The 22,408-nt window shown below is 47.3% G+C and overlaps 1 protein-coding gene across 1 annotated transcript; it reads right to left on the reverse strand.

The window, feature by feature from the left end:
• Positions 1-2,132: 2,132 nt before the first annotated feature.
• WDR86 (WD repeat domain 86) lies at positions 2,133-22,057 on the reverse strand. Its single transcript, XM_084281452.1, has 7 exons — positions 21,940-22,057; positions 20,719-21,026; positions 17,802-17,943; positions 15,926-16,358; positions 8,959-9,094; positions 4,948-5,051; positions 2,133-3,430 (listed from the first exon to the last, which is right to left on the reverse strand). The coding sequence occupies exons 2-7, from the start codon at positions 20,879-20,881 to the stop codon at positions 3,212-3,214; spliced, it is 1,197 nt and encodes a 398-aa protein (XP_084137578.1). The 5' UTR covers positions 20,882-21,026; positions 21,940-22,057; the 3' UTR covers positions 2,133-3,211.
• Between the last annotated feature and the right edge of the window lie 351 nt (positions 22,058-22,408).

The raw sequence follows: 22,408 nt of genomic DNA on the forward strand, positions 1-22,408 counted from the left end.
TGTGTAGAGGGGTGTAATTCGGTTTGTACCTAAATAACCAGTTTCCCCAAGCAGCTGTTCCTCCTCTTGCAGGTACCTGACATACCTCAGGTTGATTGAAGTGTTTAATTTCACGCGGACCAGTTTCTTTAACTGGCTGTTGGACAAAACCCAGCTCAGCCACTCTGGCAGTGGTTGTACCCGGCTAAATGGGTTCTCAACGTTGTGGAGAAGTACTTGGGTTTGAGTGCCTTTTATAGCATCCAGGTTTCTGTTCTGTAAGCACTCCTTTCCACCTGGAAGGCAAGTTCACCGTGTTAGCTCTTCTTAAAAATGGTTTATCTACTTCCAGTAACTTCAGTCTCGCGGTAGAGGGAGCTCATGGCCTACCTGCTCCAGGCAGAGGCGCTGAAGCTGGTGGGAACGCAGAAACCAGCCAGGATCTTTGCTTAGAGGTAGGTCCGAAAAACTGAGAACCTTTTATGTGGTGCCAGTTCATTCTTACCCAGCATTTACCAATGGGGGAATGAGGGCTTGCAGTTGTGTTAGGGCACACAGTGCTGTAAGCAGAGCCACAGCCTGCAACCCGACAGCACCATTCCAGTTACGGATTTGATAGGCTTCAGTAATGGACTTTCCTTTTTTATCTGGCTACCCTAGTCAAGGGCAGCAAAAGGCAGGGGATGATTACACTGTTAAGGAACTGTTTGTCTTTATTTTACACTTGTGCATCAAGACAAATGCTACAAAAACGAGGTAGTTTTGTATCTTGTCCTCATAGGTTGAAGCATTTCTAAAGCCAGTAATACAAAATGCTGAGGAAAGAAACAGCAACTGCTATATCCCATTTCTATAGGGGAGAGCACTGAGGAACTACTGAATGATATTGAGCAAAAAATATATAAATATACAACGGAATGGGAAAAAAAAAGTCCATGGACAAGAAATAACAAGAAATAGGTGGGGAAGCATGAATTTTTGCTTTCCTTCAGCTAAAAGGTTCACAAACCTACCGGCATCACGGCATTGCCTTATCCTAGCCCATAGGCATGCACTGAAGGCAGCGTTGGGCTGCACAGGGCTCTTTTCTCTTCTTTGAAGTGGCTTGCATAGCAAAGTGGCAATGACAGCTCAAGAAGTGCACATTTGTCCTTGAGGAATTTAAAATTAGCATCACAACATGCGGTGTCTGCCAGAGAAGCCATTCCTCAGTGATGTAATTCTGCCAGCACTGCCCCCCAGTAACTGTGCGTGCAGTTTTAAGCCGGGCAGGAGCCATTGGCTAAAAGGTGTAGTTAATTTTGAACCTGTACTTGAAGACGTCGATATCTTTAGCAGCAGGCAGAAGTGGTACTGACTCATTAATTCTGCTCTAGGAGCTCTGCATCTATAAAATCCATTTGTGACCTCCCTGTGCAGCTGCTCGCTGACGGGCTCTCACGTCTGCCCCAAAGTGCCTGCAGTTCAGAGTTTTGAACACAAAGAATGTGCCAGGCCATCTGTGCAGCTCTGTCCATCTCTGCTGAAGGCCTGCTACTTAGCATCGATTCCCAAGCACCACACAACTCAACTGAGCTGCGTGCCGAGCCTGCACCCCCAGCAACCAAGGGAAACATTTCCTGCAGGGCCAGCGCCGAGCTACAAAGGGGCCCGCTGGAGTTACAGGGGAATGAGTGTACAGTATGCAGATGCCCTCCAAAGCTGTTCTCTTAGCAGGCGTTTAACATAATTAAAACGTTCTTCCCAACTCACTGCAGAAACCCGCCAGGTAAGAGCTAAGGAAGCTGCTCAGCAGGAGAGGTGAGTAGCGTACGTAGCAGCACTGACAGCCCTGACCCAGCACTTCAGCCTCATCACACAATTTTTCCTTAGTATTGTGCTCTGGTTTGGGGCCAGTCACCCCTTCCCCTGACTACAGACACTAAGCTCGATCCGTCCGATCACGGGCAGGAGGCAGGAAAGGAAAGAAATGTTTTCAAAAGCGTATGTTTATTTTTCCATATTCCAGCCATTCTTTGCTGCTGCGCTTCTGCAGGCGGCCAAATCCCCACCAAACACGAGTAATAAGCAGGCAGTTATCTGTAAATGCCACATGTTTATTAGTCCATTCTAAAAAGGAATTACAGCATTATTTTTTTTATCTTGCCGTAGTACAGAATAAATAAAGCCATAAAAATAAAAACATGTGGGTAGCTATTTTTGTACTGGGCCTACAAAGAGCTATATCTGCGACTAGAAAAATAGAAGAACCCTTGTTTATTCATGGCTCAGTGGTTATCAGAAAGGAATGAACCTGGAAAAAGACTGGGAGAAGTACCCTCGACTTCAACTGCTTAGCGACCCAATAAATCTTCCTGTTTTGCCTCAAAAACATGCTCAAAACTCCCCATGGATAGAAGGAGGATGCCCAGCTTCCAACCCCGGCTGTGCCGAGGCCCGTCCCAGACGCACGTAAGGAGTTTCCCATCTGGGAAACTGTGCCTGGGGAAAAACAGGTGGTTGGCAGCGTGTGCGCCCCTGGCAGCACACACGAGAAGCACACGGGGCCACTGCTGCTTCCTTTCTGAAGCGTGAGAGCTTAAAGAAGGATCCTACGAGGCGGCTGGGAGAAGGACAACTTGCTGTGCCTTAGCCCAAGAGGTCTGAGGTGTGGCTTGGTCTCTCATTTAGCAATTTTCTCTCTGTCCTGATACTCTCAGCTTCCCAGAGAGGTCTCCAGCCTGCTTTAAACTCCTCTCTGCTAGGCCGTATCCTCCTGCCTTCATCCATCTGATCAGCAAAAAAACGAGCCAAAGGTCAGCCTTGATCATTGAACTCGTAGTCCCACTGCAAGGCACCTTCACTTGCTACATTCAGCTGGACAGAGGGCATGCGAGCAGGCAACAGGAATGGGAGGAACCGCTTCTCATTAGGTACCAGACAGGCAGAAGTGTGAAATGCCTCTGTGCCAGAGAAATTGGAAAAAAAGCAGTTGTAAATCAAGTCATTAATTACACACCCAGCACAGAGACATCACCTGACCCCCCCCATGCTCAGCTGAGAGTCAGCTGGGGGGGGGGTGGCCTGACTGGAGTCTTGTCTGCCAGTCCCAGAGAATCAATCCCGGCTTCTAAAAGGCTCGAGCAAAGCAGTTTCCCATCTCTTTTTCCCAAGTTCTGGGTTACATGGACACAGTGGTGCAGAAAACAAAAGGTTCAGCTTTGGTCATGGCTGAGAAGTCCCTTCCGGACAGTCACATGAGTTCAACGGTCTCGTGGTCGCCGTTCTCCTGCTGCACCATGCAGCCCACTTTGTTGTTGAAAAGCCGAGAGAGGCTTCCCTTCTGCGAGCTCCTGCCCTGCGCCGACCGCTCCTTCTTCAAGCGCCGCTTATTCCTCTTGCATATCCCCCGGATGTCCCAGATCCTTAGCGTGCCGTCGTGGGAAGCCGTGTACAGCAACTCGTTGTGGATCTGCAACAACAGGGTCACACAGCATCAAACTGCACGGCTCCGAACGAGCACAACCCAAAATCAGAGCGAACGCAGCTTGAACCGGTCCTTAAGACCCGATAGCTTGTCACAGGAGCCAGTATAAATTATCACGAAAACGGCTGGAGTGGGATGAGATGTTACCAAGTCAGGCTTCGTTTCTCAGCCACTTCACAGAGCCATCAAATATAAACAGCAAGGGTTATAAATAACTTAAATCTACCAGAAAAGCAACGGGGAGCTAACTTCTTAGTGTCAGTGTAGGCTGGAGCTGGGAATTTCTGTGCTGGTTTCAGCCTGCTGGTTTTGAAGCTGAAGGCAGCACCGAAAATCAGCACCGGTGGGTGGGTCAGGAGTTGTCCTTACCACCTCCCTTCTTCCTCTGCAGTACACAATCTGCACAATTCCCCCTCTGAAATCTTTTGTTCTTGCAAACCTCCAGAAATGTAACCTCAATGCCTGCCTGTAGTTTGTATTTCTCAACACAACATTCTCTCCGTTGGCAGTGTTTCCAGTTACCCCCCTGCCCCCAGAAGAAAGCCATCGGCCTCGTTCATCCTCCCCTTCCCACACCGGTTCAGATTAAGGTCGCCACTTCTCAGTCCTCTCCTTTCCCGGGATGTTTTACCCTTGGGAATTAAATTACAAAAAAGTACAGAGGCAAGCTCTGCTCTTGGCAGTGCTGCAAAGTGATTCTCACAGATGTTACCCAACTTCACCTGCATCCAGGTGACCCTCTGCTACAAAACCTGCTCAACAGCCAAGCATTTGCAGTTTAAAACCAGCTAGCCATGTGCTAATTCAGAAAAAAAAACATACAAGAGGAGCATATTCACAAGTATGTACGCTTGGGATCAGCTCCAACAGGAATTTCATCCCCTCTCGTTTTTCTTTCGACCTTCAGCCTGCCAAAAATGCTGACAGAGTCTCATGCTCTTCATCAAAAACCTCGTCCTGTGCTCAGCTTGTACCAAGAGCCTGACGTGGGGAAATGTGGATCTCCCAAAGCACCCAGGGATTCAAACTTTCCCTCCAGGACTCCTTGCAGTGTAATTTAAACGACAAAACTGGTCTTAGCACTGCCCGCAAGGATTACTAACGTCCCCACTTTTATACTGAAACGCCCGTAGCCCTTGAGGACAACGTGTGTGCAACTTTTGAAGGGCTTCAATTAACTTCCAGAACATTTTTAACCCAGCAGCAGAGACTCTTCCCTTTGTCTGGTGGGAGATGGACCAGGTATCAATACAGAGCTGCTCTGTCATCTTCATACCCATACAAAAATATATGCCAAAGGCAGTATTTTATTATTTTATATAGGGTTTTATAAGGTTTCGCTTATCCTCACTGGATTTTTTCTAAAATTGCATGGGGATTGTTTGAGTCTGTGACGCTTCATCTTAGCCCAGCACGTCACAGGGAGAAGAGCCACAGCAGCTCACGGAACCAATGGGGGATAAATCAGAAGTGAAATCCCAGCAGAGAAGCCCCTTTGGTACCTGGATGCAGTTGATGATGAACTTGTGTCCTCGGAAGATCTTCTGCAGGACGCCGCTCCTGGAATTGAAAGCTCTGGCGCAGGCATCCCCGCTTCCTGTGAACACTGCAAAGCAACCACACGGCGTGGCACGCGGCCAGGCGTGAGCAGCCACGTAACACCAGCTCACACCAGTTCATAAACCTTCCCAAAACCAGTTCACAAAGGATCGGGGCATATCAGCATTTGGCCTGAGCCTCTTCTCAGGTAGGGCAAGTTCTGATCATTTCAATTTCAGCCCCCGCACGCCTGACTTCATCTGTAGTCTTCAAACACTGAACTCCCTCCACACATCCCTTTGTAGCTATTTCCCATTCTGATCAGATGAATTTGGCCCCAGCTTCATCATTTTACGTATTTTCCCCCATTTTCAACCAAAAGCTTACTGTCAAAACATCTGGCTGTCTCTGTTAAAATACCACGGGTAGATCTGGCCTCGGAGGTGAGCAGCAGGTGCAGGCAGCTTTACGGGAAGCTTTATAAACTTCCAGTGTGGTAGATTTCTTCAGCTAAATCCTGCAGCTTAGGGTCTTTGCAAGCAGCAGAGCCTTTAAGCGACTCAAGGCCTGGGCTATAACCTGATTCGGTACAGAACTATTTGAGGATTTGGGCTGTAACTCTTCTCTTCTAGGTGCTAGATATTGTAAATGTGCCGCGAGATTTGTGTTTTTAAACTAAATTAAGCACGAGCAGGGATTTTGACTGAGGATCAGGTTTCCGCAGGGTATCTTAACATGCTCAGAGAACAATTTCTCAGCTTTTCAGGAGCTTCACGTTAGACCCTGGATTTGCTGCAGCCAGGAAGCGTAAGGCAGTATTGAACATTTAGGCTGTGTGCTTAGCATTATGCCCCAAAGGGAGCACATCTGCATGCTTTAAGGGTTACAAACTGTCCTCGTGAACAGTTATTTTCCCTTCACTTACCCCAAATTCCTCGAGTTTATCTAGAGATAAAAATTTCAGATGTGCAAAAAGCAACATACTCACTGCTCCCTGCCTTTCATGGCTCTGCAAAAGCCACTAGAGTGGAAAGACTTTTACAGAACTGAAATGCCTGAAAACAACAGATTGCTGATGTCTTATCTTTTGGGAGTAGCTGGGCAATGGATTTCTAAATAGATGTGAAGAAATTAGCACGTTGGTAAATTAACACATGGTAAATTCAGGGCTAAAGTAAGAGATGAGAACGGGCTACCTACTGCCACCAGCTTTTCAGCTTCCAGTTAAACAGCAGGAGGCTGGGTACTTCGGGGTACACCTTCAAGAAACATCTGGATGTGGAAAAATCTGCCTCATTTTCTATGGGCCTGCACAAACTCAGTTGCCAACACAATCCTAAAAAAGCATTTGTCCCATTCTGCAAAGCAGTGACACCAATGTAAAGCACAGAACAAGGTATTTCTTTTCAGTGAACGGGAATCACTTAATGCCTACTACACACACACACACCGAGTAAGAACCAATTAAGAGCTGTTTTCACTGCGCAGCTGTCAGTTTGTTTCAGCTATCAGGATTTTGCTTTTGACAAGCATCCTTTACGTCTTTTGAACTGCCACTCTAGATTTAGGGAGCTTCTCTGCAGCTCCGAGTTTTAGAGCCAAGCTGTTGATCTAACCCAGATTCAGCATTTAAATATGGTTATATGTGCACCTCTGTGAAACAAGCAATTAATATATAAAAATAACAATTCATTTTTTATAATTTACTTAAATTTCACAGTATCTTGGGAGGGTGGACAGGTTTTAAACGTTCCCTTGGGAATTTTGTGTCATGAAAAAAAATAAACTGAATTAAATTCTTAATGACCATGCACATACTGCAGGAGAGAAATAACCAAGCCAATATCATTAAGTTAATGAAGCTGAGAACAAGCTTTAATATTCCCCATGCTATTAATTCCAGAAGCGTACTGAGGAAAGCCACTAGAAACATATTCTGATTATTTTAGGCTTAGTTCTCAGATCTGTCTGGCCTCCCTATATGATAGACCCATTTAGGAAACACGTGTATATTCTTCCTGCCCTCCTCTGACTACATTTCCTTATTTAAACTGTGAAATCTTTGAGGCACCAAGCCTGTGGGTACTGATCAGATAACAAGCAAAAAAATTCAGATCTTCTAAAAGAAAATTACCACTTCTCAGCCGAGATTCCTTCTGTCTTCTTGGGCAGGTGCACGTGCGACATAACGGAAAACAAAGTTAATTTATCTGGAATTATTTTCTCCACGTTTTTGAAAAGCAGAGAATGCACGCACAGTGCCCATCTGTCCTAGGTGAGCAGCTCGAATTTCAAGCTACATTAACTCTAATATTTGGTATCGAGTGCATATGCCTTTGATCACTTACTTACCCAGTAGCTAATAGCTGTGTTTCGATCACAATTGCAGCTATTAGAGAATTGCATTACTTAACACAACCAATCATAGTATATAAATTCATTTTTAGAGGGAAATTTCCTCCTTCAAGAATTAAAACGCATCTGGATTATTATTCAGTCGCAGCCCTAGCATTTTTCCATGACGTGTATTCCACCCCTCAAGTGGAAGGATTCAATTTGCCCTGTTTGACACCTTTACTATTTCTGCATCTGATTTAAAAATGAGATTTTTAACTAACACTACGCACACTTCTCTCACACTATCAGGATGTTCTTCACAGGTCTGACTAAATGCAGCAACAACACTGCCTGCATTTTGAGAGACTGCGAGGGAAACGCAGCGATGTGTACGGCAGGGACAGGGCGTGGGGCTGAGGGGGAAGAGAAAGAAAGCCACAGGGTTGGTGGGGGTGGCCCCAGATGATTAAACTTCTGTCTGAGCCTGACTTTCTTCTTTTGAGCAATAATAACTTTGCAGCATAAGCTCAGACCCCTTTCCCTTCCATTTCAGCCTTTTAGCCACCTGCACAAGTTTAAATCAGCAGCAACTAAAGCACAGGGCAGTTCTGGGAGCTGAAATTAATTATGATTAACTATTTTAATAGAGGCTGGTAGTGCTGTGGGTCCATTAAAAGGAAGGACAAAAAAAAAAAAAAAAAAAGGCTTACCTGCTAAAAATCTAAGTCTACCTACGGGTTTGGTTTCGTGTTGTTTCCAAACACGATTAAGCAATGAGTTCGGTTACTGGATGATGAGTGTGGTCAGGTATTTGGCCATGTCCAACAGCCCATTCATCACCACCATGCCAATAATCTTCCAAAAGAGTTATTAAGGCCCAATAGTAACCATTCTTTTAGTCTCACGTGTTGGTTGCAGAGCTGAAGTACAGAAATCACAAGCAGAAAAGCTCTGCAGTTTCTAGAGCAGCTAAAGACAGGTATTCCTTCACTGGGTGACATGGATGGCAGAGAAATACTTGTCTGGGAAGTGAATGAAGGCTCATCAGGTCTGATGTCAGTGGCAGAAGAACAGGCTGATAAAAGCAGAGCCGTAGCCTTGCAACCCAAACCCCGAAGCACACAGATGGCATGCAGAAGGAAAACCAGCCAGGAGAGGGATTTAAAGAGATTTCTTGGTCAGAGCATGCTATGTGGACTCGAGATGTGGTTCTTGTTTAGGGCAATCCCTTACACAGCGCTGACAGGGTGGCAGAGGCAGGCACAGGGCAGCACTTTGTGTCCCCAAATACGCAGCAGAAGCAGACTGACAGACATCAGAGTGATGAAGCCAAAGCGTGGCCGTACAAACAGCCCCCAGACAGCTCTGGATCCAAGCCCCTTCCCTTCCTAGCAGAAATAAAGCAGCTGCCCCTTCACATGCTGGAAGAGGGAGGTGGGAAATGATGGGAAGATCGAAGCTTCTCACATGGAGCAGCGCAGCAGAGTTTGATACCAAACACAAAACATGGTGGAGCTGAAAAAAGCGACGGTTTCACAAGCCTTAGCAGCTACTGTGTCCTCTAGGAACAAGCTTTGATCAAAGACAAACATCCACAAGGAGACAGGGGATTGCTGAACACAGGAAAGGCAACTTACAGATGCCAGCGTGGTATTTCAAAGTGCTAACGCTGTGCTTGTGAGCCTTGTAGGTTTGGATTCGCTCCCCAGTGTCCACCAACCAGCACTTCACCGTCCTGTCCGCGCTGCCTGAGTACAGGTGCCGGTTCACTAGCTGAAGGGAAGAGAAAAAAAAAAAAAACATCAGCAAGAGTCTCTCAGGCCTGCTGGTGAGAGAGCTGCGCTGCAGTGACTCATCTGAAGTCACGGCTTCTGACTGAACAGCCTCAAAAAAGGGAAAAAAAAAAAAACACAACAAACCCGCGTGGCGGTCTCTGCAGAGCCTCGCTGACAAGAACACTTAATTAAAACACTTTGTTTTAATTAAAACGAAAACCCCAGAACCAATCTCGAGTAACAAAAAAATGTAAATTCAAAATACATTTCCACCCAACAGAAACCCGAGAATAACAGGATCGCTCTGCACAAGGTCGTTTGGAAACGCTCACTCTTCCTCGGGTCTTGTACCTTGTTTCCAGAAGTCTTTTTGGACCAAGATTAGATGATTAACTGTTCTCACACGGGTTTCTAAACATTTTCAACCAGATTCTCTTCTGCTGGGAGTGTAGAGCAAGCCTGCCTGTAAAACCCAAAGAACAGCTCTTCGTGGATGGCCGTCATCCTCCACCCTGTGAGCTCAGCAGTGAATGAGGTTGTTTTCTCCTTTCCACGCAGACACAGCCAAGGGAAGGATTGCAGGAGGGAAATTGAGTCAGTGAGGACGTTACTGACCTGTGCAAGGCTGTGAAGCCAGCTGGTACACACCAACAGCTTCGCAGGGAAGCCCTCTGGTGCAAAGAAAAACCTTGCACTTGGCGTTCAGCTGAGGAAAATGAGAGGAAGGTTTGAACAGGCACAGTTCCACGGAGCTGTGAGCCCAGGCTGAGAGCTGGCCCACCACCTGGAGGCAGGAGGACAACGTGCTCCCACAGGAACCCTTCGAGGTAAGGTTCAGAGACTTGTGGCAATCTGTTTCAAAGGCACAGAGAGCCGGGAGGGGGAATCCCAACTCCCCAGGGACACAGGATTTATGTTAAGGAGGAACAACGCCGTGGTTCCCCTCCCCACGCACAGATCAGAAGGCTCAAGGGACTGGCAGACACCTGCAGGAAACCAAGTGGAGAACAAATGACAAAAAACTGGAGCTGGGTCTTGCTCTGAGATCACTTTTAAGGGGCTGGCTCTTCCACCACCTTGCATTGTTATAAACCCTCCTTCTCTGCTCTTTGCACGCTGTTTCTGCCACGTTGAAATGTTTTTCGCCCTCTCCCACCTCCATCCCCACTCCGTAAAGGTGTCGTTCCTATCAGAAATCCCATCAGAAATCCCAGCAGGTGGAGCAGCCCGCTGGATGGCACAGACCAAGCCCAACAGCAGAACCGTGGTGTTTGCAAAATGCAGGGCACGAAGGAGCTGCTGGTGGGGAAACCCAGCGAGAGCCATCAGCTCAGGGTGAAGATGTAAATCAGATCCACCAGCAGCAGGACCACGCAGGTATCTACACCTAAATGGATGGAGATACTTACAGCTAAGACAGCTCCTTGCAGTCACTGCAGCCTAGGGCATGACTCCTCTCATCCTGAAGCAGATATCTGAAACAGTTTCTACCTTAAAACGGAGCATGCTGCCTTCTCCACCAGAAGGCAAGACCCAATTTTGTGTCCGGGCATCCAGGTGCGCTCATTTTCAGCAAATACTTGCGGGCTTGCAGCCCCCCGTCACAAACTACCAGGCCTTTTCCCTCCCCTCATCCCAAAAGGCTGTGAAATCCCTACCCAATTCCCTATCCCCAGCCCTGTTCTTAGTGAAGAATTTAACTTCTTTATGATTTAAAAGGAAAAACGTAAAATTTCACCCAATAGATTTCCCGAATATACCCCAGCCTGTCAGCTATTGGTTTCCAAACGATCAGGAGAAAGAGTTGCACGCTGTAATCTGCAAGTGCCTGGAGAAGCAGTGATATTTTCAGAGCTGTATTTCCCTTGGCTGGCTTCGAAGCCCTTTGTTCCCTTTGGCTAGGAGCCTGACAAAGTTCCGGACGAGGCAAAGCATGGCAAGGCGAGGCAAGGCCACCTGTGGCAGAGCACACAGCACCCGAGGGACTCGCAGCTCGGATACTAACAAGCTGAGTGGGCATTTCAGACCCAAGGAGCTTCAAAAGAATAAATAAAATAATAAAAAAAAAAAGCTGATGACAATCAGATGCCCGGTTTTAAAGCCTGAACCAGACAGAGGGGAAAAAAAAAAAAATCACCACGTTGATAGCTGTAATTCTGGCCCATTCGTTTTTCCTCGTTGCTTCGAGGGACTTTGTTTTGCACCAGATGCAACCCAGACACCAGAAGGAAGGAAATTCGTCTCAGTCCTTAGCCCGAAGTCCTGGAGGTGTGCTGGTCCGTGAAGAAGCTCAGTGACACTGGCCTTTAAGCTGCAAAGATACAGCAGTGGCAGACTACAGGTTGCAAACACCGAAGCATTTCCAGGTTTTACTTAAAACTGCTCAATTTATGCAGCCCTGCTGGTGGTGGCAGCCCCTAGACACGCCACAGCTCCACCAAACAGCAAACCAAGGGCCGGTCTCTCAAGGCAGTCCCAACCCTGTTGCTCCACGGGCTTGGCTGAAGTCAATACTTGAGCAGCTTCAGACAATTTCCACCTGTGTGAATGCCAACAGCACAGCAGCAGAATTGTTAGGCAGGTATTTCACCCCGCAGCTTCCAGGAACGGACTTTGCTCTCCCCATCGTGTCCCCCAAAATTGTGTAAGCCACAATTTAGCCCCCAACCAGCTGCCAGGAACTCGAGTTCACGTCGACCCCGTTCCCCACTGCCAGCTCATCCTCTTCGTGGGGGTCGGTGTTCCTACAACCTGTCAGCTGGGTCTTCTGCTCGCAGCTGCTTCCAAGTCAGCAATCACCAGCTTGGAGCAGCCTCAAGTTACAGCTCCGCGAGCCTTCAGCCGAGTTAGACTTTCAGGATCCCATTCAAACCACATTCATTTTAATGAGCTAAAGAACTCCCTGTGGGCAAGGGATTGGGTTTTGTTTTTGTTGTTGTTTTTTTTTTTTTTTTAAAAACTGAGAATCCATCTAGAGTGAGCTCTCTGGTCTGGCTGCTAAAGAGCGTTTTTCAACTTCTTCAGTGCAAAGCAATGGTCCTAGAAGCACGACCCTTTTCTAAAGGTGTTGTACAAGTTCAGATCCCTCTAATTCATATCTTCACCCTCTGATGAATTATGCAACGAATTACAAAACCTACGTGCACTTCATTCAGTTGATGTGACAAGGAAAACAATTCTGTCCCCGTGCTCACAACAGTTAAGCGCACAAGCGGAGTTCAGGCAATGGCTTTGCTCAAAGCATTCTTTTCTCCTCGCCAGCTCGGAGAGAGGACCAAAGGGAATGTTCCCAACAAAGGATCTCTTGCAGGAAAACCAGAAGCAAGCCCTTGCCCGCGCGTGTTCATTTAAAACTCCTTTTGCAATTCTCATCCTCCTAAGAACGTTCCCTGTAGCATCCAAGCTAAATACCAAGCTGGATCGTTTTCCTCCTGCCAGCTTCTGGCAGCACAGCTTTTACAAATACTCGGCCTGAACAATCGGCAAACGACAAAGCAATCCCTGAGAACGATTTGCAAAACCGCTTTGGAGGCGTTTGGAACAACATACACAAGGAAATATTTAGGCCAGGGTTACTGCAGACGGCCGCGTTAAGGAAAAGCAAAATCGATTATTAATTACAAATAGCAGGGCTCCGAGTTTTTTAAGTGGAAGAAGCGGAACGAGCTGCGTGATTCCTCTCAGCCCACCCTTGCTTCTTCCCCGTTGCTTCCTATAAAACCTCACCGCTGGCTCTCGGGCGGAGAGGGAGCACGCAGAACAGCTGCTGGCCCTCGCCTGCCAAGCTCTCGACGCGCTGCGGGAGAGCAGGGAGGGAGCTCTGGCTGCCGGTTACCTCGCCTGACTGCCTGAGCTGCCACGGCACCGAGCTCGGACACGATCCTCGCAGCAGGCAGCAAATCTTCTGGGAAAACATCGGTGGAAGCAGGAGGAGAGGCAGGAGGGGAAGCTGGGACCTGCAGCAGAACGATGAGGGGAGCACAGCACGTGCGGGACCGTCAGCCCGGGCAGGACGAGGCACAGGAAGATGGGAACGGCTCGCTCTCTTCGCTCCGTCCTCCAGGTTCTCCAAGGAAAGGGGAAAAAGGAGAGCTAAAAGCTAACCAGGGCTTTCTCTCCTAGTTTAGGATCCTCAGGCTCCTCCAGTCGATGCACCTAAAGGATCTCAGAGCAACCGAGGAACATTCAAAATCCAAACGTGTCCACGGCATCACCTCTCTGCTCTTCATGCTGCAGGAAGCAAGGTGGAAAACACAAGGGTGCTTTGTGCTATCTGCCCAGAAAGGCTCCATCCACGCTACAGAAAGGCTCCTGGTATTTACTGGAAAGCAACGGGAACAGCCCAGGCCTCATTTCAGCAGTTCAGAGCATCCCGGGGCACTCCGGGTAATGACAGCGCTTTTTAAAGTTGGGGAAAAACACGGTCTCGATATCCAAACTTTCCCTGTCCTCTGGCCAAAGTCATTTTCGCAAACTTTTTGAAAGGTCAGCCTGCCTTCGGAGCCTTTTTTTGCATAAATAAAATGAAAACAAGGACTTTTTTTTTGCCCCATCAGCCTCCTCACACAAGCATTTACCAGCCGGTGAGTAGGTAACAACCGCCTGTAATTGCTGGGACCAGCTCTGCTCCTCCAGGACAAGGGAGTAAAAATCTGGGGTAATTAGCAGCTCACTCTTCTACCCCGAAGAAACCAAATTACTGCCAACAATTAAAACTGCTGGCTACCGGGAGGGACTCGCAACTACCTCCCAGCCCTCCCTGGCCCACTGTTAGAAAAATGCTCCGCTAACTCCCTGACACAGATTGCAACACCGACACAAAGAAGCCCCGGGCAAAGAAGGCTCCAAAAGCTTCGGGAGAACAAAAAGTCGTTAGGACAAAGAGCAGAGCAAACAAACAACAAGAAAAAAATAATAATAAAAAACAAAACACCTCTGTTCAGGAAGTTTCCCTTCTGTTGTGCCACCTTTGTATGGATTCTGGTGACTGACCTTTTTATAAAAGGCTGAAAAATCCCACGTGGGCTGCACGGAGAGGCAGCCAAGTGGAACAAAAGAGCTCGTGTTGAACCCAGTACGAAAGAGGAAGGAATTAGGAAGGATCGACGGGCTGAAGCTGTTCAGCAGCGACTCTTCAAGCTGGGTTTAGGGGCCTTAAAACTGCAGGCTCTCCGTGGGGCAGCGTGTACCCAGCCTCAGACACCAACCGGCGATGGGCTCCGGGAAGAGGATTTGGCCAGGAGCGCTGCCAGCACAGCCATGGCAGCAGCAGGCCTCCTCTACCCCGAATTGTTCAGGTTTTCCAAGGAGATGTGTTGGGTTCGCCTTTCTTCTCCCCCCCACAAGAAGCTGTGTTTGTTTAAAGCCATTGTTTAACTCCGTGCTCACGAGCGGAGGAGCACTGCTCATTCTGGAGCATTCAAAAAACTTAATTGCATTTCCCAGGCTTCTGGGAGAGGGTCAAGCCAGTTTTGTCTAACGATTTTAGCGAGAGCCCAATTAAATTAAAGCAAGCTCTGTCCTTGCCAATCTGTGCCTCGGAGAAGGGCAGCAATTAAGCAGCAAAACATAGCGTGACACTAGGAACGGCAGCAGCTTTACTTGAGCATCCTCAAAGACAAGACCACGCTATCTCAGGACCAAGCTGTAACACCCAAGCAAGACAAAGATTACTCCAGGGCATCACAATTTAGCTCTTTTCTCCTTTCTAAAACTGCAGGAAAACAGAATTCCTTCAGTACCATTGGGTTTTCAGTCCATTAGTGGTAGCTGTGACCATCTTCTTCAGAAACAAAGGCGACTTTTATTGCACAGCTATTAAAAACAGATACTGCAGCCTCCCTAAAGGAAAAGCTGGTAGGGCCATAAACAAGCAGAGCAGTGAGAAAACTATTGTCTGATGGAAGTTAATATGACACATCTATTCAAACACATTTTTTCCTGACCTGAAATTTAAGTTACAAACCTACTTTAAACACTCCATTAATATTTTCTGGTGAATAACAGACTTTGCAGGACAAATACTTGTTCCATGGTTCCCCTTTTCCTTCTTCATCTCCTTAACCCCTTTCCCTCCCCTCCAACATTAGCAAACTTGGCAACATCCACCAGCCAAACACTGCAAACAGAAAAATAAGGTACAGTTTTTCAATTCACACTAATTTTTCCCCCTCTTTCCCTCACTATTTCCAATTTTTCTCCCCCAAGAAAAATTGGAAATTTCTCTCTTCCACTTTCCTTGCCCATTCTGCTGTTTGGCCATCTCTTTCTCAGAACATGTTTGCGTGGTTTTAACAGCAGGATTTCTTTCAGCTTTACGCTCTCCTAGTATCTCTTGCCCATAATTTTGGGTTGTTTTTTGGTGTTTTGTCCTTTTTTTCTTTGGAAAGTATCTGCTTTACTCTGATTTTTACCCTCCCCTTTTTAAGTTATCCATCCCTGTGTCTGGGGACGGGACTCAAGTTAAATTTCTTCAGAGTTTGGTGAACACAGACCCTACATAACTCTACCCAGAAGAACAGTGCTCCCTGCTAACCCCACATGAATTTCAAGACCTCCTAGGAAGCTCGGAATAAATACTGAGGTAGAAGTTAAACCAAGACAGCCACTAGAAGTCAAGAGGACACCGTAACACGTTTCAGAGAAAGAAGAGTTGTTCCAAGACCACAGAGCACAATTATTTTGTTATTTCATAAATGTTTCACGCTCACCATTTAAAACCTGTCTCAGAAGAGCTTCCATTCTGTGAATGGAAGAGAAAATTGAGGCCCACACACTCAGGATATGGACACCCACTTCGCATGGCTCTTGAGAAGGCCTCCGTTCTTACCTCTAGACAAATTATTGATCCTTGGTGCTCTTTGAACACTTTCAACTGCTCACCAGTGACAATATTCCACGTTCGAATGGTGTAATCCGTGCTGCCAGAGAACAGCTCCCTGTTTGGTGCGTCAAGTATAAGGCATAAAACAGCCCCAGTGTGTCCCAGCAGAGTCTGGTAACAGCGCCCGCTGGACACCCACCAGACCTTAACAGTGCAGTCCGTGCTACCTGTCACCAGGAGGTCTCTGCTCACTTTCTCCTCCTCTTCCTCCTCCTCCTCCTCCTCTTCGAGGACATCCTTGGAGGAGTAGTGAGCTAGAGTCAGGACACAGTTCCGATGGCCCCGGAATTCCTGGATTTGGTTCTCCTTGTCCACACTCCAGCAGCGGGCCGTCCTGTCATAGGAGCCACTAAAGAGATAGTCTTTGGCAACCAGGATCCTGTCAAAAATAACGTTTATATCTATTAACACTATCACTCTTTTGACGTAATCTGATTTTTTTGTCACAATTTTCCTTCCAAGCACACTGAAGTTAGCAACAGTAGCATGAACACAACACATATAACTCTGATTCAGCCTGTCTCAAACACATTATTTAGGAACAGACATCTTTCTACACTTTCTACTCCTTTCCAGCAGCACTACTACTTTTTTTTTTTTTTTTTAAAGTTATACACGCTAATTAACAGCTGTTAATTTGTTAGGGGCAGTGTGGGGGTGGGTAGTGTCGTGGTTCTTCTGCGTGTTTTTCTAGTTGGCGGTGGATTTTTGTTTTTACAAAAAGCTCATTTTTCTTGATAAGTGTGTATTAGTATTTCTTTGCAGATAATTACTTATAAACTGACCTACGAAAATCGCTTGGAATTAAACTACAAAATACATTCCAAGAACCTGAACTGTAACTAATGATGTAGAAATACAAACATATTTCTATCAACAGATAGAGAGTGCAGAAAAAAAAATACTGTACAGCTAATTTCTCATAGTGCAGGATCTTAAAAAGGGTAGAGCAAGAGCACCCCAATTCTAACAGGACTAAAGAGCAAACTAGAGATTGCAGCTCAAGAATTCAGCTCACTGGGCCTCCGCAATAACGAGCTGAAGCTGCACAAACACATAACGGATAACAGAACAATCTCTGCGGTTCACATTTCCCAACTGGAGATAGGTTATAATGTTCCCTATCTCCTTTGTCAGCTGAGTTTGGTCCTCTGGAACCTTTCAAACTGGCAACAAAGACTTATGAATAGGGAACACATTTCCCCATTTGCTGATTCAAGCAAAATCAGGCCAGTGCCAGAACACAGACGGAGCCAGCCCTCCTATTTACAGGATCCAGCTACACATCGTATGTGTTTTGTGTTCGGTAAAGAACAAAAAAAAACACACATAAAAAGAAATCAATCTTTTACTGCTCTGTTTGTGATTAATTAAAACCATCCCAGCGATTAAGAGGACTTTACAATGGGCCGATCAGTCATGCACAATCAGCTTCATACTAAACTTCATGTGCACGAGCAGGAATAGTAACTGCAGAAACAGCCCCGACTTTATGCCTCTCAGTGACTCAAAGGCTTGACGTGATGTTTTTACATCTCTTTATCAGAAGCATCTGTTATCAATTGAATAATTTCTTGTGGAATTTCATTCCTAGCACTGGATTCAATTCCCCTGCTGTGTGCCTTTCATTTCTCTCCTATCTGCTGTCTGTGGATGTGTCAGCACTGTTGCTAGGAAAACGAATCATTACAGCACGGAACACGTGTAGCTTGCACTCAAAGGTTTACACAACCTATTTTATTAGCGCGGTAATGGAAAGTTGCAGTAAAACGACAACACACGTGGTAACAGGAGCACAATGGAAGAACTGCGTGGAACCAACCTGTTAACAATTGAGGTGTGTCCTCGGTAAATGGCCAGGCACTGGCCCGTCACCACGTCCCACTTCCGAATGGTGTGGTCGGCGCTGCACGTGAAGGCGGCCTCGTTCTCTAAGTGGCAGAAGGTGATGTAGCTTTCATGCCCTAGGAACAGGAACAGAGAGGTACAGACATTCAACCACAGTGCACGCAGGCAGGGCAGACTAGGTGTGCTCTTCAGCTTAACTCAAAGTCCAACAAACAGACTGAATCCCTAGTTTTAAATGCACAACCATGTTCTTCACATTTAAGGATTTGTGTAAAACACAACGTGTTTAATTAACAGTAGAAAACTCTGCTTCATTGATATAAGGATCAAGTGAAAGGGTAAAACAGCACAGTTCCACGCATCAGGCAGCTCGTATCATTTTATAAAAGCATAGTGGGCTAAATTAGGATCAGTATAATAAAATTTAGCCTACTGGAGTTTAAAACTTATTTTAAAAAGGGGGGTGAGGGCTGCTTGTTTGTTTTAAATAAAAAATGGTTTGGCTTTCTTCTTCTGGTCAGGAAAAAAAGGCTGCATTTCAACTCAGCCCATTATCAGGACACAAACAACAGTCCTAAACTAAATCATGAAACTATGAAAAAAGGAAGAGATGTGAGCCTTAGCAGCAAGTTTAGTTTCACTGTCCAAGCAGAATGAAACACAAACAAAAAAACGTAACTAACTAAAAGTCAACCAGTAGTTTCCCCACTAGGACTAATAACCTGAGTGAAAACACGGTGTTCAAAACATCAGTGCACTTTTAGGAAATGACACAGAAAGAAAGAATACGAGCAGAATTATTTACACAGTAATCAGAGTATGTTGGGAATTTACTGTTACAATAGACGAAACCGCTACGCTACAATTTCATGCTGAAAAATATGGTAGTGGTAGTGAAGAGGAATCTACATTGCAACCCGAGGCTTCTGTTGCTGCTTTGCAAGATGTGACGTTGTTTTATGAAACATAACTGCATTTAAAACCACCTTAGGATTTGGGGCCCGGCTTTGTCCAAGATTTCTTCTGTGAAATATTGTCACCGATCTAGGTAACTGATAAGATTGTTACCCAGATTTTAGCTCTTACACTTTTTCGTATTTATATATTCAGACTAAGTTTTCAGACCAGAACTGTTTCTTCTGAAGTGTCACAAGTGAGCCCCAGACTTTGGCTGAAGCCAGGAGGCCTTACTGGGATTTAGAAAAGAGAAAAATATAAAAAGAACAAGTGTGATTAAAGGGAGAGAAGTGGACAAAGACACTAGAAAAACAGAATCATGTTGTACAAACAAGTTATTAAACAACTGAGGGAAAGCAGACTGTCCAGTAAAACACTTGGGTTCGCTGACTGCAAAAACGTGATTTTGTTAAAATTCCTCTACTTCAAGAGCCTTTTAGTAATCAGCAAATCAGAATCCACATTACAAAACACACAGGCTTGTTTTCTCTTAAGCAAATTCGCCAGATGTCAAAAATTAAACAGGCCTGTAAGTAGGACTGTAAGTAAACTATACCCATCCTCATATTACTTGAAAACGTTTTGCAAAGCAGCTTAAACGGGGCAGGGTTCAACCACTGGCATTTTTCTTGCAGCAGCTTCTTCTAATCTTGCTCTTAGAAGATCAAAACAGCATTTTGGTTACTGAAATAAAGTCTGTCAGTCAGATTTTAACCATCGATACTACTTGAGCCACACAAAGGATGCCAAAACCCCCTCTGGCAGACAGGGTCTGGTGATGGTCTGGTCAAAAACAGCCTCCACAGAAGTGGGTCGGTTATGCTGTGGTGGAAGCTTGAAGCTGTGCTACAGATACAGGTTGATTAGTAATTATAGCTCTTATAACATGAATTTACACAAGAATTGTGTGAGTGCATGGATATAAAATACATACAATTATCCGATTCAATTGACAGCTCACAAACAATCTATCCAACCTTCTTTAAGTTTACCCCCAAAGCTATCAGTTCGCAGCCAGATCCTGAATATAGAATATCCAGTATCCTTATCTTTCTAGTCCAAAGTTAATTAGTGCTTTAAATGGATTTCTGACCCTTAAGAGCAAATGCAGGGAGTTTTCCAGGAGACAGAACTATGGCAGGATGTGGGGGAAAAGACAATATTCTATCATTAAAAACAAGCAGACAAGCTAACAAAAAAAAAATCCAAACAATGTTTATTTTTGGAAGAAAAAAGGATCAGAAATTCCAAATGTTAAGAGCTTCCTTCTTTTTTTTTTTTTTTCCTCCCTGTTTTAAGAGAAAAAGAACACGAGTGAGTGAGAATACAAACATAATCTTTGGTCCACAGAGTGACCCCTCATGAATGGGTTCTGCAGAGCTTTTCCTCTCCTTTTAATTATTCAAATGTTAGTTTAAGGATAATAAATTTTGCTAATAATGCAAAAACAATTTAGAATGAAAAAGCCCAGCAGCTAACATTTCTGTGTCAAATGTAAAGTTCTGTGGGGAAAAAAAATAACTTATTTATTACAGTTTCTTTCCAGAAACTTCAGTTTCTGGGTCAAAAGCTTCTGAATAAAGATCATCTGAAAAGTGAGATGATTAAAAGGACCAAAAGAAATAGAGAGACAATAATAAGAAGTCAAGATTTCATCAGGCTGTAAAACAGAAGGCTTCTGGAAGGAGACAGAAGTTAAACTGCTGTGTTCCACACCCTGAGATAAAAGGATCTGTGCCTTCAGTAGTGCTGGTAACCTGGTTTGGGTTGAAAGAGCTTCTGCTTAACATTACTGCAACCAACCCTCAGAAAAGCCCAGAAGAAAACAAGCATGATTTTGGCCGCGCAGCAGGAACTGAAAGAGCCCAGAACATGCTGTGTGGCCTGTCCCAGGCTCCCAGCCTCAAAAAGCAGGCGAAAAGCAACCGCCCTACCTTGGAAGTGGCCGTGGCACTGGCTGTCGGCCGTGCTCCAGAGCCTTGCGGTGCCATCCTCGCTCCCCGTCAGCAGGCGCTGCCCGTCGGGGCTGAGGCTCAGCCAGTTGATGCCTCCTTGGTGATCGGCGCAGACCTTGACGGCGGAGCCGCTGTTCCCCATCCCGGTGAAGGCAGCAGAGGCTCGGGGGTCAGCTCATGGGCGCTGGGCAGCCCCCTGGCACCGCCGTGGGTCTCCAACCGTCTCCCACCGACCCACTTCAGCCATTACCTTGACTCCAAAAAACTCAGCCGGGTGGTCCTGACTCCTGTACAGGGACACAGAGTGGGGAGATAAGGACGTGCCGAATCCCATAACGTCCCCAAATCCCATAACCTCCCCCGTGGACACATCGCTGTCTCAAGCGGGATGCCGTCAGGCTCTCGAGCACCCCTCTCTCCACAGAAAGCCCCACTGTGGAAGATGGGTTTCCAACCTCTCCTGCACCTTCTCCACAGGCATCCGACCCCTTGGGAGTGGACCAAACCCTCCCAGCCCCACAACGTGGGCACCTGGAGCCCTGTGCTGAGGCAGCAGGGCGCGCTTCGTCGTTTTAAACCACCTCAAGGCTGAAGAGGAGACGCCTCAGAGCGGGGTGGACCCAACCCTATGGGGGGACCCCAACCCTATGGGGGCCCCAGAGCCCAAAGGCGCTGCCTATCCCCGTCCCCCTCGTTCCCCCCTCTGCTCCACGGCCACCACGGGCTCACCTCAGGGACCCTCCTCGCCATCTCTCCCACACGACCCCCAGCATCTCCGTCCCGGGCTCGGCTCTTTGCGAGGGGAACGGAGCTAGGGGGGGCTCAGCTTCTCTCTCAGAAGGATGAACCCCCTCCCCCGGCTCCGTATGGTTTTTCTGGGGAGGTCAGAGGGGCAAAAACAACCGAGGTGCTGCCCGAGAGGGAAGAGGGAAGGGCTCCCCCCGCCGCCGCCGTGCCCCCCTCAGGCCACCCCGGGGTGGGTCCCCGGCGCCGGCTCTCCCTCCATGTTAGAGCCGCTTCCCCCCCGGGCGGGAACCGCGGCCTCTCCCCGGCCCTCTGCCGCTTCCTCGGAGCTCCCTCTTTGTGCTCCCGGCACGGCAGCCCCCTTTTTTCAAGAAAAAGAGGCACCCCCAACAAAAAAAGAGGCGCCCCAAAGCTCCCCCCCCCCCCCACCTCCACGGGGCTGTAGCCGCCCCTTACCTCTCCTTCCAGTCACCCGGCGCTGAGGCGGCGGGGGGGAAGAGTCGCCGGGGCGGGAGGGTCGTTCCCAGCTGGGACCCTGCAATGACCGCCCTAAAAGCGCTCGGATCCCACACCCCCTTCGCCCTCACACACCCGCCGAGTCCCCGGGCTCGTCCTCGGGGGGAGGCAGCGCTTCCTGCGGCACGTTTCGCCCCCTCAGGCTGCCTCCCGGCTCCGCGGCGCGGCTGCGCCATTCCCCCCCGCCTCAGGGCGACCCCCGGGGGGCAGCGGCCCCGCCGCCGGTTCCCCGGAGGGCAGCCGCGCTTCTTTTCCTCCTTCCCCTTCCCAAAGGCTCCAGTTTTGGCTCCCTCAGCCCCTCCGCCTGTCCCCCTCCCCGTGCTGCCGAGCCGGGGGCTGGCTTTGAGGGAAGCCATCGCCTTTTGTTCCTCCTCTCGCCCCCCCTCCTCGCCTTCCCCGAGGACCGGCT

This window comes from Netta rufina (genome assembly GCF_964035555.1).
Source record: "Netta rufina genome assembly, chromosome: 2".
Classification (NCBI taxonomy): Eukaryota; Metazoa; Chordata; class Aves; order Anseriformes; family Anatidae; genus Netta; species Netta rufina.

Coding starts and splice junctions, on each gene's coding strand:
- WDR86 (XM_084281452.1), bottom strand. CDS start 20,881: ATGGGGAACAGCGGCTCCGCCGTCAAGGTCTGCGCCGATCACCAAGGA. Junction 17,944..20,718: donor GTGCCACGGCCACTTCCAAG/GTAGGGCGGTTG, acceptor TCCTGTTCCTAG/GGCATGAAAGCTACATCACC. Junction 16,359..17,801: donor CACACCTCAATTGTTAACAG/GTTGGTTCCACG, acceptor TATTTTTGACAG/GATCCTGGTTGCCAAAGACT.